General features: G+C 37.1%; 1 protein-coding gene across 3 annotated transcripts in view; it reads right to left on the bottom strand.

The window, feature by feature from the left end:
* SEMA5A (semaphorin 5A) overlaps positions 1 to 26,366 on the bottom strand; it is a 231,327-nt gene that overhangs the window by 178,505 nt on the left and 26,456 nt on the right. For all 3 annotated transcript variants that reach the window (XR_014850013.1, XM_085052160.1, XM_085052159.1), the window contains exons 3-4: positions 16,771 to 16,870; positions 4,113 to 4,158 (exon numbers count right to left, since the gene is read on the bottom strand). Coding sequence is in view for 2 of the 3 variants with exons in the window: in XM_085052160.1 (XP_084908286.1) it covers positions 4,113 to 4,158; positions 16,771 to 16,870 (146 nt within the window). In the remaining variant the exon portion in view is untranslated. The remainder of the gene's footprint in view (positions 1 to 4,112; positions 4,159 to 16,770; positions 16,871 to 26,366) is intronic.

Here is a 26,366-nt window from a genome sequence, read left to right as displayed (position 1 = left end):
GCTTCTTTTCCAGAAAATTCATACTTCTAATCTTGCCTTTAATTCCCTGAATGCCTTTTTAACACATGTGCACACATAAACACAAACACATCTATAAACCAAAATCCTCAAGATTCCGGAATTTAAAGTTGAATAATGCATAAAAATAAAACTACGATCTTCTTAGCCTGCATAAAGAATTTAATTTTTATTTTGCAGTAAACTATGGGCTAAAATTGCCTTATGAAATGGACTTTAAGGTATGTGTTGTTCTAACTGAAAGATGTGCAGGTTCTGGATGAGAATAAAACCTGTGGAGAGTTATGTAAATACAGAAGCAGGTGAAATAGGTTCATATTCAATATTCTGGGCATCTCAAACTGCGAATAGACTTCATAGAAGGAACATTTAGAAGAGAAAGGCAAACTGAAGCATGTGCCCTGTAAATGCCTTGACAACCTGAGTTTATAAAGAAGTTCACCTTATGGAAGAAGAAAAGATGCACACATTCTATGATGTTTGTGAAAAGATTATGCAGGCTGGCATATTGTTTATGGCAACAGCAGCATAAAGACTTTTATAAATCAGCATGTATTAGCTTTTCACTCTTTACAGACACATCAGCAAACTTGTCATGTAGGTAGACACAAATACATGCTTGAATTTAGAAGCTCTCTTTTCAAAAAATTTAGAAAAAAGAAAAGGTGAGAACAGACACTTGTGGCAGCCATCCACCACATAACATGAAAGCCCCACTATTAATGCTGACCTTTGCTCAATATCATGGTTTTTTAAGTACATTTTTGAAAATAAATTTATTTTAAAACTACTATTTAGATTGCTGCTTTTATATTTTAAGACATACAACAGAGTTTTCAGGAAATCCAGCTTTCATCTTGGCCAATGCTTTTATGGGTCATTCTACTGTAACTTGAGGTGAGCAATAACAAAGCAAAGCTCACAAAACAAATCCATGCAGAGTCAGGCCTTCTCATTCTGTCAGCCTACTAGTGCTTTAAAGAGAGTGATAAAATATTTGCCCTTCTACAACCACAGCCCAATGAGTGCTTCTTCCCTAATCCATAATCATTATGCATGCATTGTTCCAACAGTCAGCTTTGAACAATTTGACTCTCAGGCTTCTCCATCAAGAGCTTAAAAGGCTTTCACTTGCTGTATTCTTCTTTATTCCTCTACACAAAGAAAATTGCTGAGACACATCAAATAGTGGTTTGCTAAAGATATTATCATATGAAACTTGCTTATTCAAACAACATGTTCTTCCTATAAAATACAGAGCACAGAACCATGACATGTGGGATGACAACTTTGATGTACCCACAATGGGTGATGATGTCTCAGTGCTCAGCCCCAGTTCATGTTTAAACGCACATCCTGTCTGATGCACTCTGGAAGCACTCTAACCCCACTTTTACAAGGGATTAACTTCCCCTAAACTGGAGGAAACAGTACCCTTTTAATACATGTTCTGCATTTCTTTTGTGATAGCTTGCATTTCAAATGAATGTCTGGTTTTAGTTGGGGATTTTTTTCTTTTTTTTTTTTTTAAAGGAAGATTATCTAGTGTTTCCAAACTATTTTTCAGGCATACACTTATAAAATATAGGACATACGTGTTTGCAAATAAGGAGTCATTATTTTAATTTATTCTTTTTTAGAAAGTTTTCCTATTACAAAACAATATCTGGTAATCTTGTAATGCCTGACAACACTCCAAAAGAGCACTTTATTTATAAAATGTCTGTATTTCCAAAAATACATAGAAATTTGTAAACAAAGTATTTTCAAATATGCTTTTGCTGTAAATATGAGATTATTACCGTTGCAGTTTGTTACATGTAACATGAAGCCTATTGTCTTCCCAGTGGCAGTGTGTGCACGAACTAACAGAGTCCAACAGACACTTAGGCATGAAAGATGAGGAAACAAGCTTAGACAAAATAACTGAAGTGTGTCAATAGTCAAAAATGAGTTTGAGGCATTCCCTTCATTTCCCAGAGAGAAAAGTACAATAAGAGAGATTCAACTGATGAATCACTTATCAAAAAAAAAAAAAAAATCAAAGTGTCAATGCAAAAGAAACAAACAGTTATAAAAGTCTAATTGAAAACATAGAAAAGGAGGATGCAAATTGTTCCAATTTGCTTCCATGCTGGAAGTATTTACTGTGAAGGAGAAAAAGTCAGTAATTTTTCTCCTGCTTCCCACACACAATAGCAAAACAAGAGCTTGAGTTATTTTCTAAGATAATTAAACAACAGGTGTATAGATTGTCTTGTTTCTAGCCTTTTTGTCTTGTTATTGAGCTACGCTGAAAGCTTCTCATAGCTAGCACTTCACTGTGTGCCTTTTCTTCCAGATCTGAAAACACTATTTATTAGCTTGTGAAACATCTGCATGTTTTTACAAAAGGTGGTTCCTTAAAAAAAAAAAAAATCAAATCAAGCAACATAAGTAGAAGAATTAAACTAGATTTTTTTACATTATTACTATGACAAAAACTGCATGAAGAAAAAGAAATGCTAAAAGAAAATTTCTTCTGTCCATACAGGTAATGTCAAAGTGCTCAGTCCCTTGGCAACCAAATACTAACTAACACAAATAGTATCAATGAGGTAAACCACAGCATGCTTTATTTCTCCCCTGAAATTCCATGATTCTGCTTTGCAAGGATTTCACACAGCTTTTGCTTTGCTTCCCACTTTTGTTCCTGTCTCTTTCAACCATAATACCAGATTACAAGAAAAGATCTGAATGTGCTGTTTAGCTCGTTTGGGAATCCTAAACAATTCACCTTACAAATTAAAACAAAGGCTTCAGTCACCTCACAGCTGATTTGGAGATGCCAAAACTGGCACATCCAAGGAAACAAATCTTTTGGATAATGGCTGTCCTAGGACACTCTAACAGAACTGTATGGAAAGTAGAAGGAAAGATGAGGAAGAAAAGATCTGTGAAGAGAAAATATGACAGAGCCATAATGGTAGGCTTGAAAATAAGGGAGAAAAAATTGAATACTAGGTGTTGTAGGGATCGTAAATATATGCTGGTGAAAGAAGAACAAAACAAACACTTTTTATTTATAAAGACAAATTCTCTAAATGTGGGAGAATGTTAGAAGATAAAGAGGCAAACCAGTGGTGCTAAAACACAGAAGAGGGAATAAGAAACTCTGCCAAAAACTAACTTGAGAAGACGTTTAAAAGGATTCTTAACATGCGTAAGACTGAAACTCAGTAAGCTACTATAACATCAACAGCAGGATTTCTGTGCTCATTTTGTATTTTTTTGCTCATTGGTGTGAGAGGGTGTCTGGTTGAATCAGTCAGCACAATTACAAACCTCTGTAATCTACACATTTCTCCCTCATTAGTGAATTCGGCCTACTGATGGGTATCCTACCAGAGGAAAGTCATGAACTTCAATCTGTGAATTAGCAGAATAAACTACACCAGCTATCATCAGAGACCTCTAAGCACAGCCTCTCAACAAGAATCTTTAGGACTTCAATTATTTACCAGGATATTGAATATGGCAGAGAAGATGAAAGCAGACAGCCCAAATTCTGTATATTAAAAGTTATTGGTGTGGCTCAGCCTTAAACACCAGCAATAAAATTGAATATTTACTAATATTGCAATTTTGATTAAATATAAGTTAACATCATATCTTGTTTCTAGTAGTGCAGGAAGGCAAATAAAGTCTGCAAACCTGATTAAAGCATACACAAGTTTTTTCACAAATCACAAGGACAGTCTTACCTGAATGCATTTTACTTTTCTGTATTCAACTGTTTAGTGTTACTTCATGAATTAACAGGAACAACACAGAATCTAAAGGTAGTTAATTTTAAATTGCAATAATGAAGACTATGAAAATGCACTCTAACAACATCACAGCAGAGTAAGGCAAAACCAGATCTGTATGGCCTGGGACAAAGGCTAATCTGGAATTAAAAGGGATAATATGACTTATATAATAAGGGGCCAGAAAAAGGACAAAAACAGATGCATATTTATGTATAGCTATGAAGCTTATGAATATCTTTATTTTCTAAACATCTGGTTTCCTACATCATACAGAGGAGCTAAGGAAACAGAAATAAAACATACCTGTATTAGAGAGAGATCCTCAAGCTTCAATCTGAAGAGGTAGTTTCTGGGGTTAAAAAAATAGTAGATAAAAATGAATTGTTACTAATGTTTAAGTAAAAAACCCAAATGTTACCACTGTTTAAATAAAAACATAATTAATGACAGCAAAGGCAGAAAGAAATTTAAAAGTGACAGGTACTCAGGACTTCAAATTTTTTCTGAGACTGTCAACATACAGCCCTTTGGGCTAAGGACTAAGCTAATTTCTAAAACGGATTTTCAGTTTGAAGGACTAGTTGAACATAAATAAAGTAGATATTTATACTTCATGCATGTACATCTGATTCATCGCTCCAGTCTTCCTTCAGAATCAATGGGAAGAAACACTCAGCGCTTTGGCAGATTCATGTCACCAGTGTTACATGCTCACATCAGAATAAGCAGACAGGCAGATTAAAGCTCTCCATTTCTCCCCACAAAGATGAGAGCCTTATGCAATTATATCAACCATATATATGTAATGTTTGAAGCAAAGGATCCCAGTATGATGGCCAAGCTGTACAAGCCACGGATGTTTCACAATGTTGAGCAAAGTCTTGCTATACATGGTGTAAGTTCTTTGAAACCTGAGAATTTTTTCCCACAGACAGCAGGAGCTACACACAAACCAACCATGCACAGTTTTCAAAAGCCTGTTTCAAAAGCATTTAGTGCAAAGGTATTTCTCACTCCACATTTTCTCTACAGCAGCATCACTGCACCTTACAAAACCTGGGAGGAATTCAGGCAAACCACAAGCAAGACATGTTCCTCCTGCACCATTGTTTTCTTTCTTTCTTAGTTCTTATCACACCTCTTTTTCTTCTTTTCATTATTCTTTTTTTTACTGCATCTTCACAGAAATAATACTCTTCAGTCCTCTTCTAATTTTTAGCTTCTTTCATGCAATTCTGATTTTCCAATGCCACTGCAGAGTGATTATGCTTTAGCAATTAAAATAGAAAGTGTTTTTAAAATAATAAAATATATTACTTCAAACTTAATTTATTCATAACAAATCTTTAATATCAATTTATAAGATTTTTAAAAATTCACTTAAAGTTGTAAAATAATCCCCAATGACAGAGAGATGAGTAAATTAAAACTTTAAATATTTGCAATGTTCATTAATTATCTGCAATATTACATCCACATAACTGATAGGAGTGTAATCAAAATCAAAATCAAAATCAGGCCACAGTTTTTGAGATAATGATTCTAATTTTTCCCAAAGAGGTATGAGATATTGTTAATAGGCAGACATGGTCAGGACCTGCAGTTTACCTCTCAATTAATTTTTTTAAATGAGATAGCAGGGAAGGAAAAAAGAACAAAACCAAATTGTGTCTAACTCAGAAACACAACCACTATCATGGGTATCTTTATTTATGGACTCTGGGAAACAGCTATGTGTATTTATTTATTGACTCTGGTACATATATGGTCTACTTAAATTGTAGCTGTACAGAAACCATGTCACTAGTCTTTCCTAGGAATATTGCCAAAGGGAGTTACTCAAAATGCAGGAGGTGGGTTATTAAAGGCAAGAATTCATGTTAAAGTAAAATAAAGACAAAATATTTATTATTAGACAGATAAATCACTACAAAGAAATAACTAAAATACTTGGGTTTGAGTAATGAAAAGACCTGGAGCAGATAAACAGAGAAAACAGTACTTTGCAGAACAATGTGTACACAAAGCTTCACCAACAAATTACATACAAGTGGACTTGAAAGACTTTCAGGACGGACAGGAAGCAATGCACTATAGTCTTTCTAACACTTCTACACTCTCTCTGCAAGGACAAAAAATACCTTAACTTCTGCAAAATGTCTTGCCCAGAATTATTCAGCAGGGAGCATAAATACTTGGTCTACTCCTCATCTTGGTGCATTTAAACTTCCATCACCCATCACTCTCCTTCTTTCACTCCTATACCAGAGAAACCTACTTGCAAACTAACCTTTTTTCCTTCCAGAGAAACTGAACTGCATCCTCAGCAGGTATAAACTGCTTCCTTAACTCAGTGGTATCAGACTCACAGGAATGGCACATAAATGCTCCATCTGACTCTACAAATAAATGCAGTCTCTGTTGCAGAATATGTGAGCAGACAGTCTGGTCTAACACTTTTAGTTTTCAGGTCAGTACTTAAGAGTGTCATTTCAGTTGCTATGTGCACTTCATCTTCAGATATCTGCTGAAAATTTATGCCTGATGAAGCCTTTTTTAGGACAGATTATCAAGTCATTAATGTCTTTTTATCATCTTCCATTCTGACATCATTACAGCCTATTAAAAAGTAAGCTATTGTCCCAAACTCTAAAGGTTCTAAACTAATAAATGCACAAACACAGTGTCAGGCTGAAGAAAACCAGACACTCAACATTTTTCTTGTCATTTTCTTCCTAGAAAATGAAATTTTTATCCTATTCAATAGAGCACAACATTTCTACGCATTAATATATTCAGCGTGAAATTAGAAAAATTGACCCTATAAGTGTTAGGGAGACTAAAATGTCTATATTCATGTGAATGATCAAGAGACAAAGCTAATTAGTGTACATTTTTCAATTTCCTGTGGCTGCCAATAACCAATTAAAATATTTTCAGCTTATAAAGCCAGCACAAAGAAAATTGAATAAGAAAAGCAGTGTGCAAGAGACAGTAAAAACACCTTAGCAACACAAACTGGGCAAATGGACAGCCCAGATTGACTGTGACTACATAAATAATGCTGGGCTAAGTGGAAAACTAGCACTCAGAGAGCAATCAGAGCTATTCCTACCCAGATGTACCCACTTCAGTAAAACTTGCTGGACTACATTTAGCTTTACAAATTCAACAGTTTAACATTCTAAGGCATGTATCGCTATCATGTGAGAACTTGTCTAGAAAGTACATATATGAGGAAAAAAAATAAAAGAAAATTAAAGAAATAAGCATGACAGTAAAAAAAAAACACATAGGAAATGTAGTATTAATAAATCTGCAAGTCCAAAGAAAAAGTCAATGCCAATTTTCAAGATATGTGCAGAGCCATTATGTTCCTCACAAGGTAGGTGACAACAGTTTTTCAATGTGTTATTAAGATTCTGCCCTGGACTGCCATTTTTCAACCTGTGTTCAGCTTTATTCCAGTTCATTTATGCCTTGAAGGCAACAACGGATGAGAAATAAAAATGAAATTACATTTGTGAAGCACAGATATGACCTCTTAGCACACAGCCCTGCCTCTTTTCCAAATGTGGTGGCAAAAAGCAAGAGAAGCACAACTTTGCACGCTGGAATTAAACTGATGTGACACTGGCGGTAATTGGCAAATTTGTTTCCATTTGGTGCTTAATGAATGAGGAAAGCAAATATGTTACATAAATCTGCAAACAGAAGGACACTTAATGAGAAGAAAACACAACTAACACTGAGATAAAGCAGCATCCTTTACTCCTTCAGAGACCCAGCAGGCAACAAGCATTTTGCTTTACACTCACAGCACTGAACAACTTTTCTAGCTCAACTATGATAATTAAAACCCGTTAGTCAAGAGCCTGCTCAAACCCAAGGGCAAAGATTTCCACTGGTATCAGTGGGAACTGAATGAAAGCACACAAAAATCATGCTCCAGTCACCTCCTTCACAACACTATATTTCAATCTATTGCAGTGAATACATTCAGTATGGCTACAGCTAAAAGTATGAAACTAATCTTCTGTATGTTCCTGAACAAGTCCAAGTCAAAAAACAATTGAAAATCCATAGAGATTCAAAAGTATATCATGTTAGTAATGGTTGTATAATCCAGCACTCTTCTTTGTAAAACTGCAAGCTATAAAAGCTGAATGGAACAACAATTAATACTGCTGCATTAGACACAGATATGAATTAGAAGAACATTAAGATGGCACATACAGCTCAGGAAAGCATGGATTCAGGATTAAGTTTTTTTAAGAAAGATGGCAAAATATATATCATAAAGTAGCAAAAAAAATCTCCACAAGCCATCCTAAACCCCCATATGCATCTGCAATTGGAAGCCTGAATCACTAAACAGGGGTTGCAGCAAACTCAGACACTCAAGGTATGCTGCCAAACATGCTGCCAAGTCTCCTGGAAATAAACTACCAAAATATTCCTTCCTGTTCACTTCTTTCAAGAAACTAATTTACATGCAAGAAGAAAATTTTATTCAATTCACTGGGGGAAAAAAATAGTGAGACTGAAAACAAAAAGCATAAACCCTGCAAGAGTCAAATATTAAGCAAAATTTCACAATTCCACAATTAAGATGGTAAAGTCCTGAGTGAAAGCCAACTCTAGCTTTGCAGTATAATAAAGTCAGCAAGTGGAAAGAAAATTTAAAAAAGAAAAAAAGTTAAGAATAGGACAAAATGAGATAATCAATAAAAATAAAATTATTATGTAGAAATTTTATTTGATTAAAACATTAATCTATAGGAAAAATATCTCAAAAAGTCAAGGATGATACACTGGAAATAGAAGAAACCTAATACAAGTTTAGTTGAACCATTTATGAAAATGGTCAAATTACAATAACAAAAAGCAGAATGGCCAAAAGCAATATATTATCTTCATCATGTATGAAATGGAAGCCTCAACAACTGAGAATAATTAAATGAGAGGCTTACAGATAAATGCTAAAGATGTGGAAACAGCATATGCACAGAAATAAATACTTTCAGACCAGTAGGTTATGTCGATCCATCCTAAAAATTATGAAGTGATTTTTGTTGTTTCTGTCGCTCTTTTTTTAAAAATTCTAAACTTACAAGTTTTAATTGAAGGAATGAAGACTAACCATGTTTTATTAACATTCAAAATGGCAAAGGCAAGACTCATGTAATCGTACGCTGACCAGTAAGATAATGAGCATTTCAAACAGAATAAGAAAAACACTATGGGAGTCAATTAGGAAAGAATCCCATTATAAATTAAGTTAATCCACTCAAGGGTCCTGAAATATCTGATTTCCTTCTCTGATCCTTTCTCCTCTGGATTAGTAAATCTTAGTTTCCCTGTGGCTCGTACAGCCTCAGCAATGCTGGGGATCCTAGAGCACAGCACGCCTGCATAGGTGTTCATCAACTGCCAGGCATCACTTCTACATATTTCTTGCCATGGGCTTCTCCAGAAAAAGCAGAAAGGTGCCACTGCAGCTCTGGAGTTCACTCTCCTCCTGAAGTCATGCCATGGCATCCTTAACATCTTCCCCTGTTGGTCCTGGCTTCTCACACACAGCTGGCAATGCCCTTGCAATATTTGACACCTGTCTGCCTCTGATGCACGCAGGTCAAGGATTTTTCTAAATATTATGCTTTAGTTCAGATGGGTTTGTGAGGTTATTCAGCTGTTTATTTAGTAAACTGTTGTTGGATACAACTTTATACTGAAATATGAGCTCAACCAAAATGTTAGTCCTGTATTTCAGAACTGCAGCTAACCAAGTCTTTAATATTTCTTTTATTGCTATAACACATATGTCAAAGTACAAGCCCCCAGCTTTTATATATTGGCAGTCATTGCATATACTGTACAGTATTCACTCACATTAAGAACCATGCAAATTCTATGTGATCTTGTTACCATTTAATTGTTCAATATATTAATCTTCTGTTTCTTTTCAAGATTAATTTGAAATTAAATTTAAATGTGGCTGTTACATCTCCTTCAAAAAAAAAAAAGCATAATGGAAATGGGTTTAAAATCAGAAATCTTAGACAGTTAAAACCTTTTGTGGTCTCTTACTACAGTAATCAACTTTGGCATGTAAAGTCTGCTTGAGTTGTTGGAGGCGAGATGGGAAAGAGGTTAGGGGGAGAAGGTAAAGAGTCTAAGTATACGAAGTTTGGGTATTTTCTTTTTTAATTTATTTTTTTAATTAAGAAAATAAACTGCAGTAACATAAGAATCAGAAATAGTGTACGTGAACACATTAATGTTAAAGGTATTAAAAGGAAGGAAAATCTAAGATCAATGGCCCAAATTTTCAAGGCTAGCCTTGAATTTCACACCTGTGATCATGCTCTGGTAGTGCTCTGGTAAAGCAGTTTGTTTCCTAGAGAGCTCTTTCCCTCAGTGAAATCTCACTGTTCATACAAAATTCAGAAGCAGCATTCCTACTAATGCGGCATGAAGTTCACAAATCTCTACATAAAAGACAATCTTGCTCCCATCAAAGAGGTGACAGTCAGGTCACCAGGATGCATCCCTGCCCTGTTAAATTTTCTGGCTGTACACTTGGAATGAGGACTGAGACCTACAGCCCAGCTTAGCATCCCAGCAGCCTCTCCAGTTAACGCACAAGGGTGCTGTAAGTAACTCAGGCAAGGCACCAAAGCTCCAGAGGCAGTGGGCATACATTAAGTCATTACTTCAATCAAATACAGATACCTTCAGAACACCACTTCTCTGATATAATTTCTAAAGATGGTTTATACTGAAATAGCAACACTCTCTGCCAAAGAAGTTCCATTTGTCCCTATCACTTCTTTGTTGTTCTTACCCCGAGTCACCTCCAGGGCTCCTGGATGCACCATGTTAGCTACGCTAATTAAAATGTCAAGACATTAAATCAGTACAAGAAAATGAGTGAGTTTTGTGGAGCTAGTGAACTAAGCAGTGTCGCTCTGCAACCAGCCTATTTCCAGAGTTGGTGCAAAGAAGGAGAAAACTGCAGAATGGAACCAGGCATGAGCAGGAGAGGTGCAAAGCTTTGAGAAATATTCAGGAACCTGCTAGCAAGGTAGGAAGGAGAAGCAGTAGGGAGGAAAAGCCCTATCTCTTCCTGCAGCAGTAAGATGATAATTTCTCATAGATTTAGCATTAAACCATACATTAGATTAGATTAGCCCAGTTCAATCAGTGGAAGGACAGGCATTGATTAGCCTGAGCTGAGTGTTAAATGAGCAGTGAAACCCAGATGGATGTTCAAAGAATTCAGCACCAATTCCCTGTGCCTGTATATTCTCTCTGTATATGCAGCCCTCAGAGCATCTCATTAACAAGAAGCTCTCAGATTCTCCTGCTGGGAGCAGACAACACCAAGAAGCAAACCTGTATAGTTATTTATTCCTTTTATTAGAGATTCTTAAGCCACTGTTAATGAATCCTTTAATTTGCCTTTCTGTTATTATGACATGTAGTGGTAATGGTTCAAATTAACGTTCCCAAACACACATCTAATTAAGTGAGAAGGCTTAGTGTTAGAGTCCTTCATCAGTGAGATAAGGAGTGACTGAGGCAATAAGCCACCTCAAAGCAAGTTACAATCCTAAAAAGCAAGTTTAATTAACTTGCAGGAGAACATAAGGAGAAAGCCACCACTATTAGGATACTCTATGGAAGAAAAAAAAATATGTCTAAATGTATATTAGCCAATTAAAAAGAAAGTTAACTAGCTTTGAGACCTATTTCTGATAGTAACTATATCATTTAACAGTATAGCTGAGCTAGTCTGACTTGAATTTAAAAAAAAAAAAAAAATTCTACATTTTAGGAATGAATTCAATCCAGGCTGCTACCTATTCAAAATTTAAAGCACAGGAAGCTTTGGAAAAGAGGATGACTTCATTTTCCCTTTGAAAACAGACTCAACTCTTCTTTCACAGTTTGACTAAAACCACTAAGAAAAACAAAATCAATAGTCACAAAAAAAGAAAAAAAATTGCCCTAAGCTACTGGGTTTGGGACATGCTTCTAGTCAACTCCCGTTTTGCCAAAATGGCTGGAACACTTTTAGCAATTTTTGATTTATAAAAACTAGAGCTGCTACACATTAACCACATTGTCTGGAAATGAGGAGGGAAAAAAAGGCAATGCACAGTTTGCCTGGGCAATTCACAGACTGTTGTATCCTTCCCCTAATCTGGTCTTCTCCCCCTTAGACTGACCTTTCCAAAGAAACATATGGTAAAGCACTTTCACACAGAAAAAGAAGGCAAGGTTGATCTTGGAGAAATCCACGAATCTTTATGCTTACTGGTATTTCAAAATACAGAAATCACTATAATATTTTATTACGTGCTAAATCAGTCCACCAAGAAACACACAGAGAAATATTTTGTCTGAATATTTTATTAGAATTTATCAGAATAAGACAAACAGGAAGTCTCTCATTTCCTTGAGCTTACTGAGGAGCTAATGCCCTGAGAGTAATCCTTCACTGATGCCACTTAATTATAAAAGTAAATTCTGCCCTGCCATATGGGTTGGCTTTTTTCTAAGAAAACAAATTAATTCCCAAGAAGGTTTCAGATTGCAATAGAACTCATTTATTTTTATCTGCCAGGTCACATACAATATTAAGAACAATGCCTGGGGCAAATTTTAAAGATACAGTTTCATGGGAGCATGGATTGCATGATTAATGTGAAGGTAACTATGAGTTTTGGAGTGGTACCACTCACAGATTGCTGCTGATGGTGTAAGGAAGCTGAAACAAGGCTACCAGACTCCAGCTAAATCAACTCAATCCTATAGGAGAACTGGATGTTTTGTAGAACAAAAAAAAAACTTATCAACCAGTGATAACCTTCTCACAAGGAGTGGAGGACAACCTGCTGAAGCTGGGGTTGGGGATGGGGAGACACATGCAACTGTAAACAATCTAAGCTTGCACAGCAATGACAGAATGCCCACAGACATCAGAAGACCTTTATTTCCCAAAATGGACAGGCAAGACTAACCTCAGCAATATAGGACAAGTAATTACCTTCCCAGTTATTGCCTGCTATGGCAAATACTGTGGAATAAAATCCCTTGCATATTTTTAGAGATCTCTATATCAAAATTATTTCTGTTCTTACTTTGTTCGCCTCAGCAAAATGTGACAAAACTTATTGTTTCTTGACTAAATTACCCATGGCCAACTTTAAACTATTTGGTTTTCTGTCAACATGACTGTGCCATTTATACTGCTATGTCCTTCCCTAGATGTACCTGCTGATGGATTTATGGGCAGGCATTATGCTCATGCTCAGGCTTTGTTATGCTGCATTACAATTCCAACACCCTTCTCATCTGCCTTTTAGCAGTCCTTCTTTACATTTCGAACTAATTTCAGTTAACCTTGCTTAAACGTACATAAACACAAATGCACACTACTACAATTTAAAGTCTCCCAAGAGTCTTGTGCAAAGAAATCAAAATTTCTCTATCACTCTGGGAAACACCTTTTGGGGCATTATAGGATCATATCTGTCTTTCCATGTAGCTGCATGACATTGGCAACTCCCTACAGGAATGCAGTCTGGATCCCAGCTGGGATCTTTGCTACCATTCTCAGTAAGATAAATCATAAATACCTTCAGAGGCTGTAGAACTTAAAAAATGAAAAAGAGTCACCTGCAGCAAATAGCAGTAATGGAAAAGGGATTTTAAAATTTCCTATAGTGTCAAACTTTCACAACACTATTTTGTTTGCTTTCTAAGACAGAAAAATTTGGGAAGATTTCACTAAACTCCATCAAGGTGGAAAAAATCAATTATGAACTTAAGCTGAGCAAGAACACAGCTCCTGGTTGTGAAAATCATTCCTGTGGTTTAGAACACCACCAACTTACTAAAGCAGAATCCTGGAGGTGCAAGGATGGGGTGGGCTGACCCTGGCTGAAGACCAGCCGTAGGTCTTGCCAGGAGTCTGCTCCAGGGTGAGCTTCCCACAGGGTCACAGCCTCCTTTGGGCATCCCCCTGCTCCTGTGTGCTTTTCCTCCAGGGGCTGTAGGTGGATCTCTGGATCTCTGCACACCCATGGATCACCACAGGCTCCAGGGGCACAGCTGCCTCACTATGGTCTGCCCCATGGGCTGAAGGGGAATTTCATCTCTGGCATCTGGTGCATCTCCTCTCCTTCCTTCTCCACTGACCTTCATGTCTGCAAGACGCTTCTCTATATTTTTTCACTCCTCTCCTCTATGGACATAATTATTTGTGCTCAATATTTTTTCTTCTCTTTTAAATATGTTATCACAGAGGCATCACCATCACTGCTGGGCTCAGCCTTGACCAGCAGCACATCTGTGTCAGAGCTGCCTGGCATTGGCTCTGCCAGACATGCGGGAAGCTCCCAGCAGCTTCTCACAGAAGCCTTGCCTGCAGCTCCCTTCCATACCAGAGGCTTGCCATGCAAACCCAATACACATGTTCTTGTGTGGATGATGGACAAGTAAATCACCATGGCAGTACTTCTCTTGGTAGAGTATAGAGTAATATAAGTTTATTTGTACCTTTGTCACATGCCCCATTGCCCATTTTCTGCCACTACCAGTGACTGGGTAGCCAAGAGAAATCCATGCTAGAAGGCTATGAATTATCATTTTCCCAATCGAACAGGAACTTTTCACTGTTCAGATCTTACTGAAACCACATTACACATGTGTGTATGTATATTAGTTTTCAGTACTGAAGTGTTAGTACAGGAAGACAATAATAAAAAAAATTGAAATATTCTAAGAGAAATAGCTATATATCAAAAGGTACTTCATCAGGAAGAATGAATTAACAGTGCATTCTCTTCACTGTCTTTACTAGAACAAAGTGTTGCTTAGGACAGAAAATGAATTCTTTGAATGGCTCTTTGAATATGTGAATCCAGCAAAGCAGTTTTCAAAAACTTGTACGAAAATTTTGGCCATGGGCCATAACACGAGTATGGTAATATTAATGTTCTGTTTAGGTGGCCCTGGGTGAAAGGTAACTAAAAACAGTACATTAAGAAAAAAAAAGAAGAAAAAAAAAAAACATCACCATGGCCAGTTAAGGCTATGAAAGTCCTTTTTCCTGCAAATAAGGAGAAAACTCGACATGATATTCACAGTGAATGGATTCGTTCCACATGCAGCCAGGACTACACACAGAAGGTGCACAATCAGTAGGGTTATCAGTAAGATCAACACTTGCAGTTTTGGGACTACAGCACCCTGAGATCTGGTTACTAGTCTCTGAATCTAGGGCCCCATGATGTACAATGACTCGTGTGGCACAGTGCTTAAAGAACAGAAAGGTGTGTCATGAAAGAGACATACTGATATTAATAATATATGCAATTAGAGAAACCTGCTGGCAAGTTTAGTTATTCTAAAATAACATCTCCATGGCCAAACATAACAACACTAGAAAGGTTAAAATTTAGAATAGAAATGCAGAATAAGGAAAGGGAAAATCTAATAACTTCTATGAACAAATAACAGTCAACTATACTGAACTGTGTAACACAAAATTTCTATTGTAATTTTAATAACACTGAGTATTTTTAATTTTTCAATTTTAGTCAGAACAAGAGATATAAAGCTCTGAAAAAGCATTAACTTAAGGGAAAAAGAAATCTTTTGATGCATGGGATCTTTTGCAAAAAGCACGATTGACAGCTGACATGTTTTTGTAGCCACTAATTCAACAAAATCATCCAAATCTTATCCCACAGTGATTCAAAAGGCTTCATCAAAAGCACCAGTTTAAAGGAACTTATTTTTTGCTCAGATTTGGACCCCAAATTAACAGTATGGAGGACGAGAGGATGGATTTTTGTAAAAACAGGTACTGGGATATCTGTACAGAGTGCACTGATCCAACACATATCTCCACGGGTCTGGGGAGAGGCTCAGACAACTTATGGTGATGGTCCTTACAGAGTAACACCAGTTGATAACCTCACACCTCATTTCATTTAGTAGCTTAGAGAATTGAAAAATCAACATGAGTGCACAGAATATCCCACTTCATGTGAGCCAAAGACATATATATATACACACACATACCTATTCCCACACTCAGAAACTTTTTCCCTGTAGATAAGCAACTTCCACTGGCACAAGGAAAAAAGATTTCCTGCAGTGCATTTTATGACTTTGCATTTTGAATCTAATTTTCAGCTAAGAAGCAAACTGGAAAACCAAAATGTATTCCAATGCTAAACCTAACAGATAAGTGAAGTGACCAGAGCTTTGCTAATTCAAAAGTGAAATATATTCAGAAGGCAGGTGCCAATGATAAGTTTAGATGGGTAAAATTTTTTTGGCCAACCAAGAAGTTTTACTAAACCTCACATGCTAAGATAAAAAAAACAGTGCTCAAGGACTGTCACTGCTTCAATGTTGACATCTAAGACAGTGTCACTATTGATCACAGCTTGCAGAGTACTCTCCTACTGTGCAAACAGGATAACTGTCACCAACTTTACCACTAATTCTGCAGCCTTTAACAGATCGCTCCTGGCGTTGTAGAGAATAATTATTAGAAACATCCCAACACAAAAAGCCATATTGTGTAGCCAAATTTGGGATCATCCTAAGTTTCATGCAATGGCAACTTTTGTCACATTGTCATACAGCACCTGCTGGTTCTACCATATGCACCCAAAGATTGTGTACTCCAGGAGAGCCCTCTTAAAAATTAGAATAGTGTAAGCTATTATAAACCTTGATACCAGGCAGGCAGTCCATTGCTTATCTCTGAGCAGGAATAAGAGAAATAAACATTCATAACATTCAGTTTAGTGGGTCTAGAAAGCAGGGGAATCACATAAGAGCATACTGATATTGGAATTTGGCTAAATATTGCTTATCAACAAAGAACAAAATCCAGTCTGGTCCAACACAAAAAAGAGAATAGATTTCTCACCTTGCTCCAGCAATAAGCTCTTTTTGTCCTGGGTCAAATGTTAACTGTGAGAAGTCCACAGCATCTTCTGCTTTGAACACATGTAGCCAAGGGGCAATTTCTAAAAACAATCAAGAAATACAACTTTACTATAAACATTATAGAGGTAGCACATCAGGTAGCCACCATTAAATTTGCAGATACTTCATGTGGGTCTGCAAGCTTTCTCCTTATGGTCCTCTAAGGAAACATAGGAGACTTTCACCACCATGCCATTTAATTTATAGTACAGGCCTGTAAAATATATAGGGCAACCACCTGATACACACTCGAATCAAGTACCCCTATTTTGTTCTGAATTGTTTTACCTCCTTGGGTAAAGCAGAAAACACCACAATACACCTGCAATTCACTAGCAATACTCAAGCAAAGTCAGATTAATTTTCCTTGCATCAAAGGTAGCAGAGGACTAGAGGGTTTTTTTTAGTTAGATATTTATTTAGTTATTTATTTTCTCTACAAAAGGATCTGATTAAGTGAAAAGTAATGAGAAAAACAAGCAAATTTGACTTTTCACCATTTTCAAAATAAAAAGGTTGAGAAATGAGGGATATAAAGGAAAAATGCTTGACATTCATTGAACTTCTTTCTTTTCACCTTCCTTTCTCAGACCAATTTAGTGCTACATTAAGCAGGGCAGACAAGCATGTGAGTTGCTGAAAATCAGCAAGGGGCATTACTTGTATCCAGAATATAAACTTGTTCCTACTTTCAAACTTAAACACACATAAATAACTGTAAATCAAACCCTTAAATATTTTCATTACTGGTAGTTCTTTTTTCCATTCATATCACTAACTGGACACACAACAGTTTGGCTAAATAAACACAGTGTGGTGGAAACAGAGTATGATTTGGTTTTACTTTTTTTAAATGCACACATAGAATACATTAAATAGACACACAATACATAAGATTGCTGAAACAATAGAAATGGCTCTTCAAAAAAAAGTCCAGTTGTACAAATCCTCCAGACTTTCGTGATTCTCAGGACACTGACTAAAACTTTTTTTTTTAATATAGTCACAAAGCAGTGATCTGGAACTTATGTGAAAGGTGAAGAGGGCTATGTATGTACAGCACAAGAGGCTGTTGGACTGTCTGGTTGAAATCTACAGATGTAAAACAGTCAATTGAAAGACCAAAGGTGAGACATGGTCATGACCATTTAGAACACAGAATCAAAACCAATCCCCCTGAGTGTGATTCAGCAGTGCAGTTTTTGATATTAGTATCATCAGCTGCACCTCAGGTTAACAACATCCATTCTAAGCTCTCTTCTTCGCTCGTGAGCATACTTTTGCTTTTGCAAATGTCTCAGTTGAAATAACCCATGTCTGGTGCCTGTTTCAGGATGATTTGTTCCTAATTTGAATATTAAAGTTTTAGCACAAGTGGGCTATCCATTCCTAAGGAATGGGCCCAGGAGAAAAATGTTATTCTGTGTCAAAACGTGTTCAGCCATTGCAGACAACCATTAAATGCACTGTGCAGAAGCTGTATCATCATATACTTTGGAAAAACAGATGGAACTGTGAAGTAGAATCACTTGGGTGTCAGAAAACTAACTTCGGCATTTTTAATGTCAGCCTGTATGCATCTGGGCAATTTCAGGCTGGCAGTGCCAGTTTGTACATGTTCTGCAGTACTTGTAGCTAAATTCACTGTTGATTTCCATCTGTGTTGGATAGGTGCTCAAACCAGGATTCGAGCACTGCAGGGGGGAAGGGGATGTGGCCACATAATAGATAACTGTGATTACAGCTGCCATCAGCTATTACTGCAGATGCTGTGCATAGAAGCCAGCAGGATTCTGAAGCAGCAAAAACAATATACACATACACATTACAGGCCTGTGTAGCCTTATAAATACTTACTTATCTATTTTTATTTAAATATATATATAAGGCTACATAAGCAAGCATAAAGGGGGTGTTTCTTAAATTTTTTGTACTTGATTTTGAAACCTTAACTTTTCAATCATGCATTTCATATGAAACAATCAATTGCAAAGTTCTAAAAAGTTAAGGAATTAGGTAGGACATGAAGATGAAGAAATCCAGAGGTAAGTCATGAAGAGTCTAACTTACTGGAGAAAGGGGAAAAAAAAAGAGAGAAAGAAAACAAAACAAAAATAAAGCTAAATACAATTATGTTTATCAGTTTAACATCCTATGTTTCTAAAATCCTAAAAGCTCCATTTATTCACTAAGACATTTTCTAAATGGACACATCCACATAGTCTTCACAAAAAAAAATACATACATACACACATAGTGCCAATCAGAAACAGCTCTCTGTTCTGAGAGATGCAGAGAGGCTTCTTTCCTCGTACTAAGCACTTTGACTAGGGCAGAAATAGATGCAATGCCATTTCATAAAGTAGCAGAAATTCAGACAATATCATAATGCTAATGAATGATTGCTAAAACAAATTTTTAAAAAATACCTATGGAAATACCTATGGAAAAAAAAATAGGGTTTAAAAAAAAGAATAGACAACCCATCCTGGGAATCCAAACAAGGCAGTGGGCAGAGGTCACAAAAGGGGCTGGAAGGACAACCCAGGATATAGGTTTAGTCCCTTAGCTACTACATTTCCCTTCCAAATGGTTGCACAAGCCGTGGGAAGTGCTGTTGTCCACACACAAGGAATTTGCACTCTATGAGAGGCAGCCACAGCTCCCTGGGCTCTCTCTGCCTGTGCCTGCACCCAGAGTTTACTGCCTGTGAGGAGCAATCTTAAACAATCACACACAAGCCTGCTGGGCTGGCAAAGAACAGCTCAGGTTATCAGTGTATCAACACTCAAATTTGTATTGCAGTGTGCAAATAAGCAAAGCTGAGAATGCCACTGGCTCAGATCTGCACACAGGTAAAGGCAGACCCTCTGTGGAAACATCAGGCTCTGAAAGAGAGACGAAGCAAGCAGCTGAGAATGGAATTACCTCAGCTCCATATTGGTGGGACAAATGAGATCCTTGATCTTCTGAAAGCAGAGGAGAAGCTCCCCACAGCATGGCAGGCCAGGGACACTCAGTGCACAGAAGTGCTGCAGGGCCAGAAGACTACAGGGAAGACTGAGATTCAAAGACTCAATTCTCATCCATTTGTCCTGCTGTCTCAGCATGACACAATAAAGCTCAAGGTACAGCAAGCAGGTGATTGAGAGCATTTCCAGGTTTGGAGCAAAGGAGCAGGGGCCAGGCAGGGCAAGGCAAGCCCAGGCTGGTAAGAAGCCTCTCTGAAATCTGATTCCCCTCCAAAATATAAACTATTTTATCCTGTCTTTGTTGCATTCAGCAGTGTTCTTGCTTGAGGGAATAAGGTCAGGAAGAGCAACTGGCTGCTAGAGCTCTTCTTTTTTTCTTCAGAAAACACTCTGAAACTGTATCTCTTGTGTGTCACAGTGGCATCATGTGTCACACAGAAATAAGCATTTATGAGATATTGCTACAATTTTGTGACACTTTCATAAGGGAAAATGAACCAAAAAAACAGTGCCTACAAAAAAAAAAAAGACAGTCAAACCCCATGTACACTGCAAAAGCAAAAGCTTATGTAGCTAATTAGCAGAATAATTAAATTTCTTTTCACCAAAACATCAAAATCTAGCTGAAAACCCATAGGTGAAACAAGACATTTTAGTTTTTCTATGACTTATCTCCTTAGAGTCCAAAATTAGTTCATAATTAGCTATTAAAGACCTATAAATATTATTTTTTCCAATTAATACTATAAAGGTAAAGTAGGAAGAAGCAATAATTTAAATTTTTTAATGATTTTCATGCAGATGCAACATGGGAATGTTTACATGTTGTAAAGCTGTACATACTGTACAAGCTGTACATAGCTGTACATCTTGTATACTACAACAGCACCATCAATAAATGTGTAAGGCCATTAAGCTTCCCTGCCAACACATAACCTAGTCATATTGCTCGCTGATCACAGGTGACAAACAGCAACACCCCTACCCTTTCCAGTCCTAACCCTCCCCTTCCCAGCATTCCCCTCCCTTTCCTCTACCCTTAGTTCATTACACTGAATTACAGTAAAACACCAAGCCCTTTGTTGACTTCTCTGTTCTAACTCCTGATACTGAAAACACTCCTTGAAACACACCTTCAGCCTGGATTTGTTTTATATTTAAAACTAAGTAGGCATGTTTGCCATTCTGCAGACATTGGTCTAGGACTTAAAGCTGTCCAGGGAAAACTACCATGGTATACATATAGTCATGACAACAGCTGATCACTGACACACACTAGGTCCTTTTGGTACATTGAAGACATACTTACCCTTAGCAAAAACAAAACAAAACAAAACAAAATTGCTATTATAGGATTGAAATCTGCAGGCCTTATAACTCAAAAAACATTCCCAAAAGAAACACTTTCCCATGGAACTAAAAGATGGATGTTGAAAAAAATCTTTCTGAGAAAGTTACAGCTCTCCTTCACACGCTGGGAATCACATACTATGGGTTTTCCTAGGGAGTTCAGGTTTTGGAGGGGAAGGAAGAGGGGAGGTTTTAATAGCTTAGATTTAATATAAAACAAAGTTTGTCATGGTCCATAAATCTACAGCAAAGCAAACACACCAGATTCCATTCAGCCCCTAGGAAAGGTCAAGGAAGTCTCCTTAAGACGTTTAAAGACAAAGGAGGTTAACAATCAAAGCTGGGCAGGAAGACATTAGATACTCATATTAAAAGAAATAAAAGACCAGAAATCTGTCTCTGTTTTACTTTAAATTTAGTATCTGCCCAACAGGCCATAGCTTGTTTGGTTTACATTGTCCAAGGACTTGCCAAGGGTTGTGCTCTACAGTTCTCTGCAAATGAAATTGTAAAGTTCCCTCTAACCTAGGTTTCATTATTCAGCACTTCAAAGTAAAGCTACAGTAAACAGCAAAATAAATTGTGAAATTACTTACAAGGAATAGAATGGTATGTTTAGAACCAAATTCAGAAGTGATCTTTAATAATAACAATACAACTTGGCAAATAGTAAAGTCAAGAGACAATAAAGACCTCCTGATTTCATTAAAAATTAGCATAGATATTAAAAATTTCAGCAGTGTTTACAGTGTATGCATGACACCTCATGCCATGGTGTCGATTTTGAAAATAGTAAGCACAAAGTTAAATATATGCACAGGAGCACCTTCTTGAAGAAACTCTGTTAGCAAAATTACAACAGCAATAACAATAATAATAATAATACCACAACAACAACAACAAGAACAATAACAACAATAACACCATATTTGAAAACTAGCAGATTTGCAATATTAACAGAAGTCTCTGGGTGGCATCAGTACGACAAATTCACTAATCTTATCAGAAGAAAATTAAAATATACTTCTGCATGCTAAAGTTATTTTATAATTAAACGTACCTAATCTATGATTATACAATAATCCCATACTCCTGAAGCTGTATAATAATTTTAGCCAAACTTAGATCCCTTCCTGTGGTGCTCAAGTTACATTAATACCCTCTTCAAAGGCATTGAGACATGTCAGAAGACTGCACAGGGATGTGCCACGGTGACTCTGTCACATCACCCCTGGTGCCCTGGTGACAGTCCCATTAACCTCAGGGGAATCTATTAAGCAAGGTGTCAGGGCTGGCAAGAGGAGACCCACCTGTTCACTCATTCAGCAAGTCCTGTCTGGGGATTTATTTGCAACATTTCTGTTTGAAGGACACAACTAGAAGCATTTGTAAATGCTCTGCTGTGACAGTTCAGGACTCCACAGTCTTTAACTATCTTAAAACTAGAACTGAGAAAAACAAGATTTTCTTCAGCAATTTCTGCGCATCATTGGTATCACTTCAGTGTCTGTTAAGTTCTCATTTTAAAATTCCATTCTATTATAAATATATCAGTGAATAATAAATTCTCTCAAAACAACTTCAGGATAACAAGCCTGGCTCCATGTTGGGAAAATAGGTAAGAAAAACGGCATGACAGAGCCTGTTGCAAAATCTTTTATGATTCACTTTTGCCTATACCTTTTTCTTACACTTCCAGTGATCTGTCTTTCCTACCTCTTTACTGTATTCTCTCCTCACAGAAATGTATTAAACACACCCTTGCTGGTAAGTCATTGACTCACTGCAGATGAAAGGAAAAAAGGCGCCACAGCTCGAGTGAAGAAAGGAAATACATGCAAACACTATTCCACAAGTTCCAACAAAAAAGAGGACTCCATCAAGAAAGTTCAGCAAAAGAACAGCTGTATTACTTCTGAAACCAATCACAATTCACACCCCTGCTTATCAGAAAGGGGCTGAGGTATAGTTTGTCAAAAATATAACTTATTTTTCTAGAACTTATTCAAGGAATGTATTGCTCAGCATTTGCGTGCAATGACTCCATGTTTTAAATAGTTTTGATCAGTAAGTTTAAAAAAAAGAAGTAAATTCTGGGTAGAAAGCAGCTATAGTTACAAATGTAATTGGTAATATATCATGTTGAGGTAGTTTTTTCCTCAGGTGATCTTCTGAAAACACAGCTGCAAACAAACCTCTAGATTAGACATCAGGGCTTGTCTGGTTGTCATTGTAATGGAAAGAAACCTATGCTGCACCTGAACTACTTTGTGAACTCCTCAGGCTTCAGTACTATGAAGCTCCACCACAACTGTGGTGACTCTATTTCTGATACAAAGTGTTTAAACACATACAAATGCAAGTTATTCTTTATATACTTGTAAAGTCTTTACATAATTGTAAAGTCATGCTTTGTTTTTACTTACTTTGAACCAAATTCCTACTTAACTCTAGCTTAGCTCTGTTGCAGAACAGGCCAGAGCAGACTTTTCCCAATGGGTTTATTCCTGTTGGATGCATTAACCATTAAATCACTAAAAGTGACATTTCTTTTAAGAAAGACAAAATATGACCAAAAAAAACCATAAACCAAAAAAACATCACCTAACAACTATGATCAATACAGCAAATATTTTTCAATTTCTCTTACAGAAAAGATTCGTTCTAGGGGTTACAATACTCCAGCAAAAACAATATGCTAGCTATATTAATTTCAAAATCTAAGCACAAACATCTGCCCTGCTCTTCTTCCATAAGGCCCATGGTAGAAGCTGGAAGACAGCAGCTCACTGCAAAGCAGAGAAGGCCTGCCCATTACAGGATACTTTTCCAAAACTTTTAATTCCAGACATATGCTTTCTATACACAATGTTGTGTTGGTAGATCTGCTTCCAGGACCATATACCTCCTTAGCTTTATGGCCCCGACTAATGCAGTCTGCTTATGCTTATTGCAGAACTGTATCCCCAAGGTATCTACAGGATGCAGCCTTGCCCATATTGTGGAGCTTTATTCCACAGGAGGTCTGGAGAAAAGCCCACAGGGAGACTCTGTAGAGTGCCCCTTGCCTACGTCGTGCATCCAGAGGTGCTGTAGGATGCAAAGCCAGACACACCCAGTAAAGTTACAGCCTCGAAACAATACTCTGGGTATTCACTAACCCTTCCTACATGGCTCCTAATGCTGTCCCCTTTTAGCATGCATCGCAGGGGCAGACAAAATAATTACTAATGCATCCAAAAATAGTAGAGCTTAAAGGTAGGACCAGCACTTCATTTTGGTTCCAGAGCTGAAGTTATGCAAAAGGAACAAGAAAATACCCAACACAACAATAAGTACTAGGCACTTATATACACCACCAGGATGAATTAGAAGGCACCAGGACGGTGGTTTTTCTGTAATTTTCCATACACAAGAAGGACAAGCTACTGTATTAAAAGCCTTAGTCCAATAAACAAGGAAAACGCAAATCTCTACCATTTAAACCTCACAGAAAGACACAAATCTTTTCTAGGAGACCAAACAAAAACTGAAAAGCCAAGACAACCCTAGCTCAATGCTCCAGTAAAATTCCTGGTCCACCTGTTACTGAGATTAGAATGTAGTTGGCATGTCCACTTTTTCATAGATAAGGCACAAGCATCCGTCTGTCAAGGCTAAGGAGGGCCATGGATGCAAATAGATTTAATGGTCTCTGCCACCAGAAGTCTCTAACAATCTGAATGGAGTACACCAGAAGTAGGCTGATCACAACATATGAGGAGAAGAGCACTAGCTCAACAACAAAAAGACAGAATCAGCTGACACCCTTTTATGCTTTTCTGTAAAACGAAAGGATTAGGACAGATGGATCTGTTACAACACTCAGTATTGCACTTAAATGAAAGACACTGCATTCACAATACAGAGCTCATTTATGCCAGGGCTGTGTGCAGAATTAAGAGTATGTGGACATCACAACTGGGAAATGAAAGAATATATGTTTATATTAGTCAATCCTTTTTAACAAACTGAAAATTAAAAATATTTTATAGAAATTATTAATATATTTTAATCTGAATAATACATTGAAAATATATATAGACCTTTGGGTAATTAGTGATTACACAGTAGGAACTCTACAGTTTCCAAAATAGGTATCCAGGAACATATAAGAAAACAAAACATCACTTCTTCCCGCCAAGGAAAAAAATAAAAATTTTGTTTAGGCAGGGTTATTTAATGCAATCCAATCCTCTATAAAGGAAAAGATGAAGTTACAAAGTTGCCCAGAATGATTAACTCAGCAACCACAAACTAAAAGATTCCTCTTTTAAGTCTTACCACAGTACATTTGTTTCTCCTTTGGAAACATGAAAACATGTCAGATCTCCATCTGCAGTTTGGAGCTCATCTTTGCTTATAGGGAGGGGAGAAGAAAAAACCAAAGAAAAAAGAGCCAACAAAAAGACAAAGCAACCTCAAAACTACAGATCCCTTTCAAGATGCAGTATTCTGGAGGTCCCTAGATCACATAAACAAGCCAGCTGCCTTCCTTCTAACTAACCAATAAAACTTAATACAGTCCTGAAGCTTGTTTTTTCATACAAAGAGAACTGCAGAAGCCAAGAAATAAATATCTATATCTATATCTAGCCTTATCTAGAAGCTCTGCTAGCTTCTCGTGCTCCCCTCCACTTTAAATCATTTCTAATAAAACAAATCCCAAGACCATAAACCTCTTGATATTTTTCCAGAAAGTTCACCACCTGTTTACTGCGCATTTATTTTATGAACAGCTATTACAGCTTCAGAACAATTTTGGAGGTAATGAGGCAGGGCTGTAAGTAATTATTATTAACGGAGAAAAGAGAAAATCAAGCAAACTTCCTACAGTAAATGTTTCTTGACTTGAAACGCATGAAAACTTGAACTTCTTTCTTAAGCCTATGGTAAACTTAGTTCCTTCTACCCAGCTACTCTCATCTTTCATTAATTGTCTCAGCAGGCACAAAGGGGTTGCCCTGGCCACTTGTCTACTGCTCTCGAGGCAGGGCAGATGCAGTCACAGCAGCTACCCTGCCCTGGTTCCCTCATCTGCTTTTACAATCCGCTCTAACCTCCAAGGTCTAAAATCCAGCCTGCATTCCTGTTTCCTTTACTCTGCCAGAGCTCCCCCAGCAAGATGCACATATTGCTGCATTCTTATGTGTGTGCATATGTCTATTACTGGGAT

This window comes from Lichenostomus cassidix, chromosome 2 (assembly GCF_008360975.1).
Source record: "Lichenostomus cassidix isolate B80296 chromosome 2, HeHo_3.0, whole genome shotgun sequence".
Classification (NCBI taxonomy): Eukaryota; Metazoa; Chordata; class Aves; order Passeriformes; family Meliphagidae; genus Lichenostomus; species Lichenostomus cassidix.
Note: the sequence above shows the minus strand (reverse complement) of the source record. Positions and strands in the feature narration are given on the sequence as shown.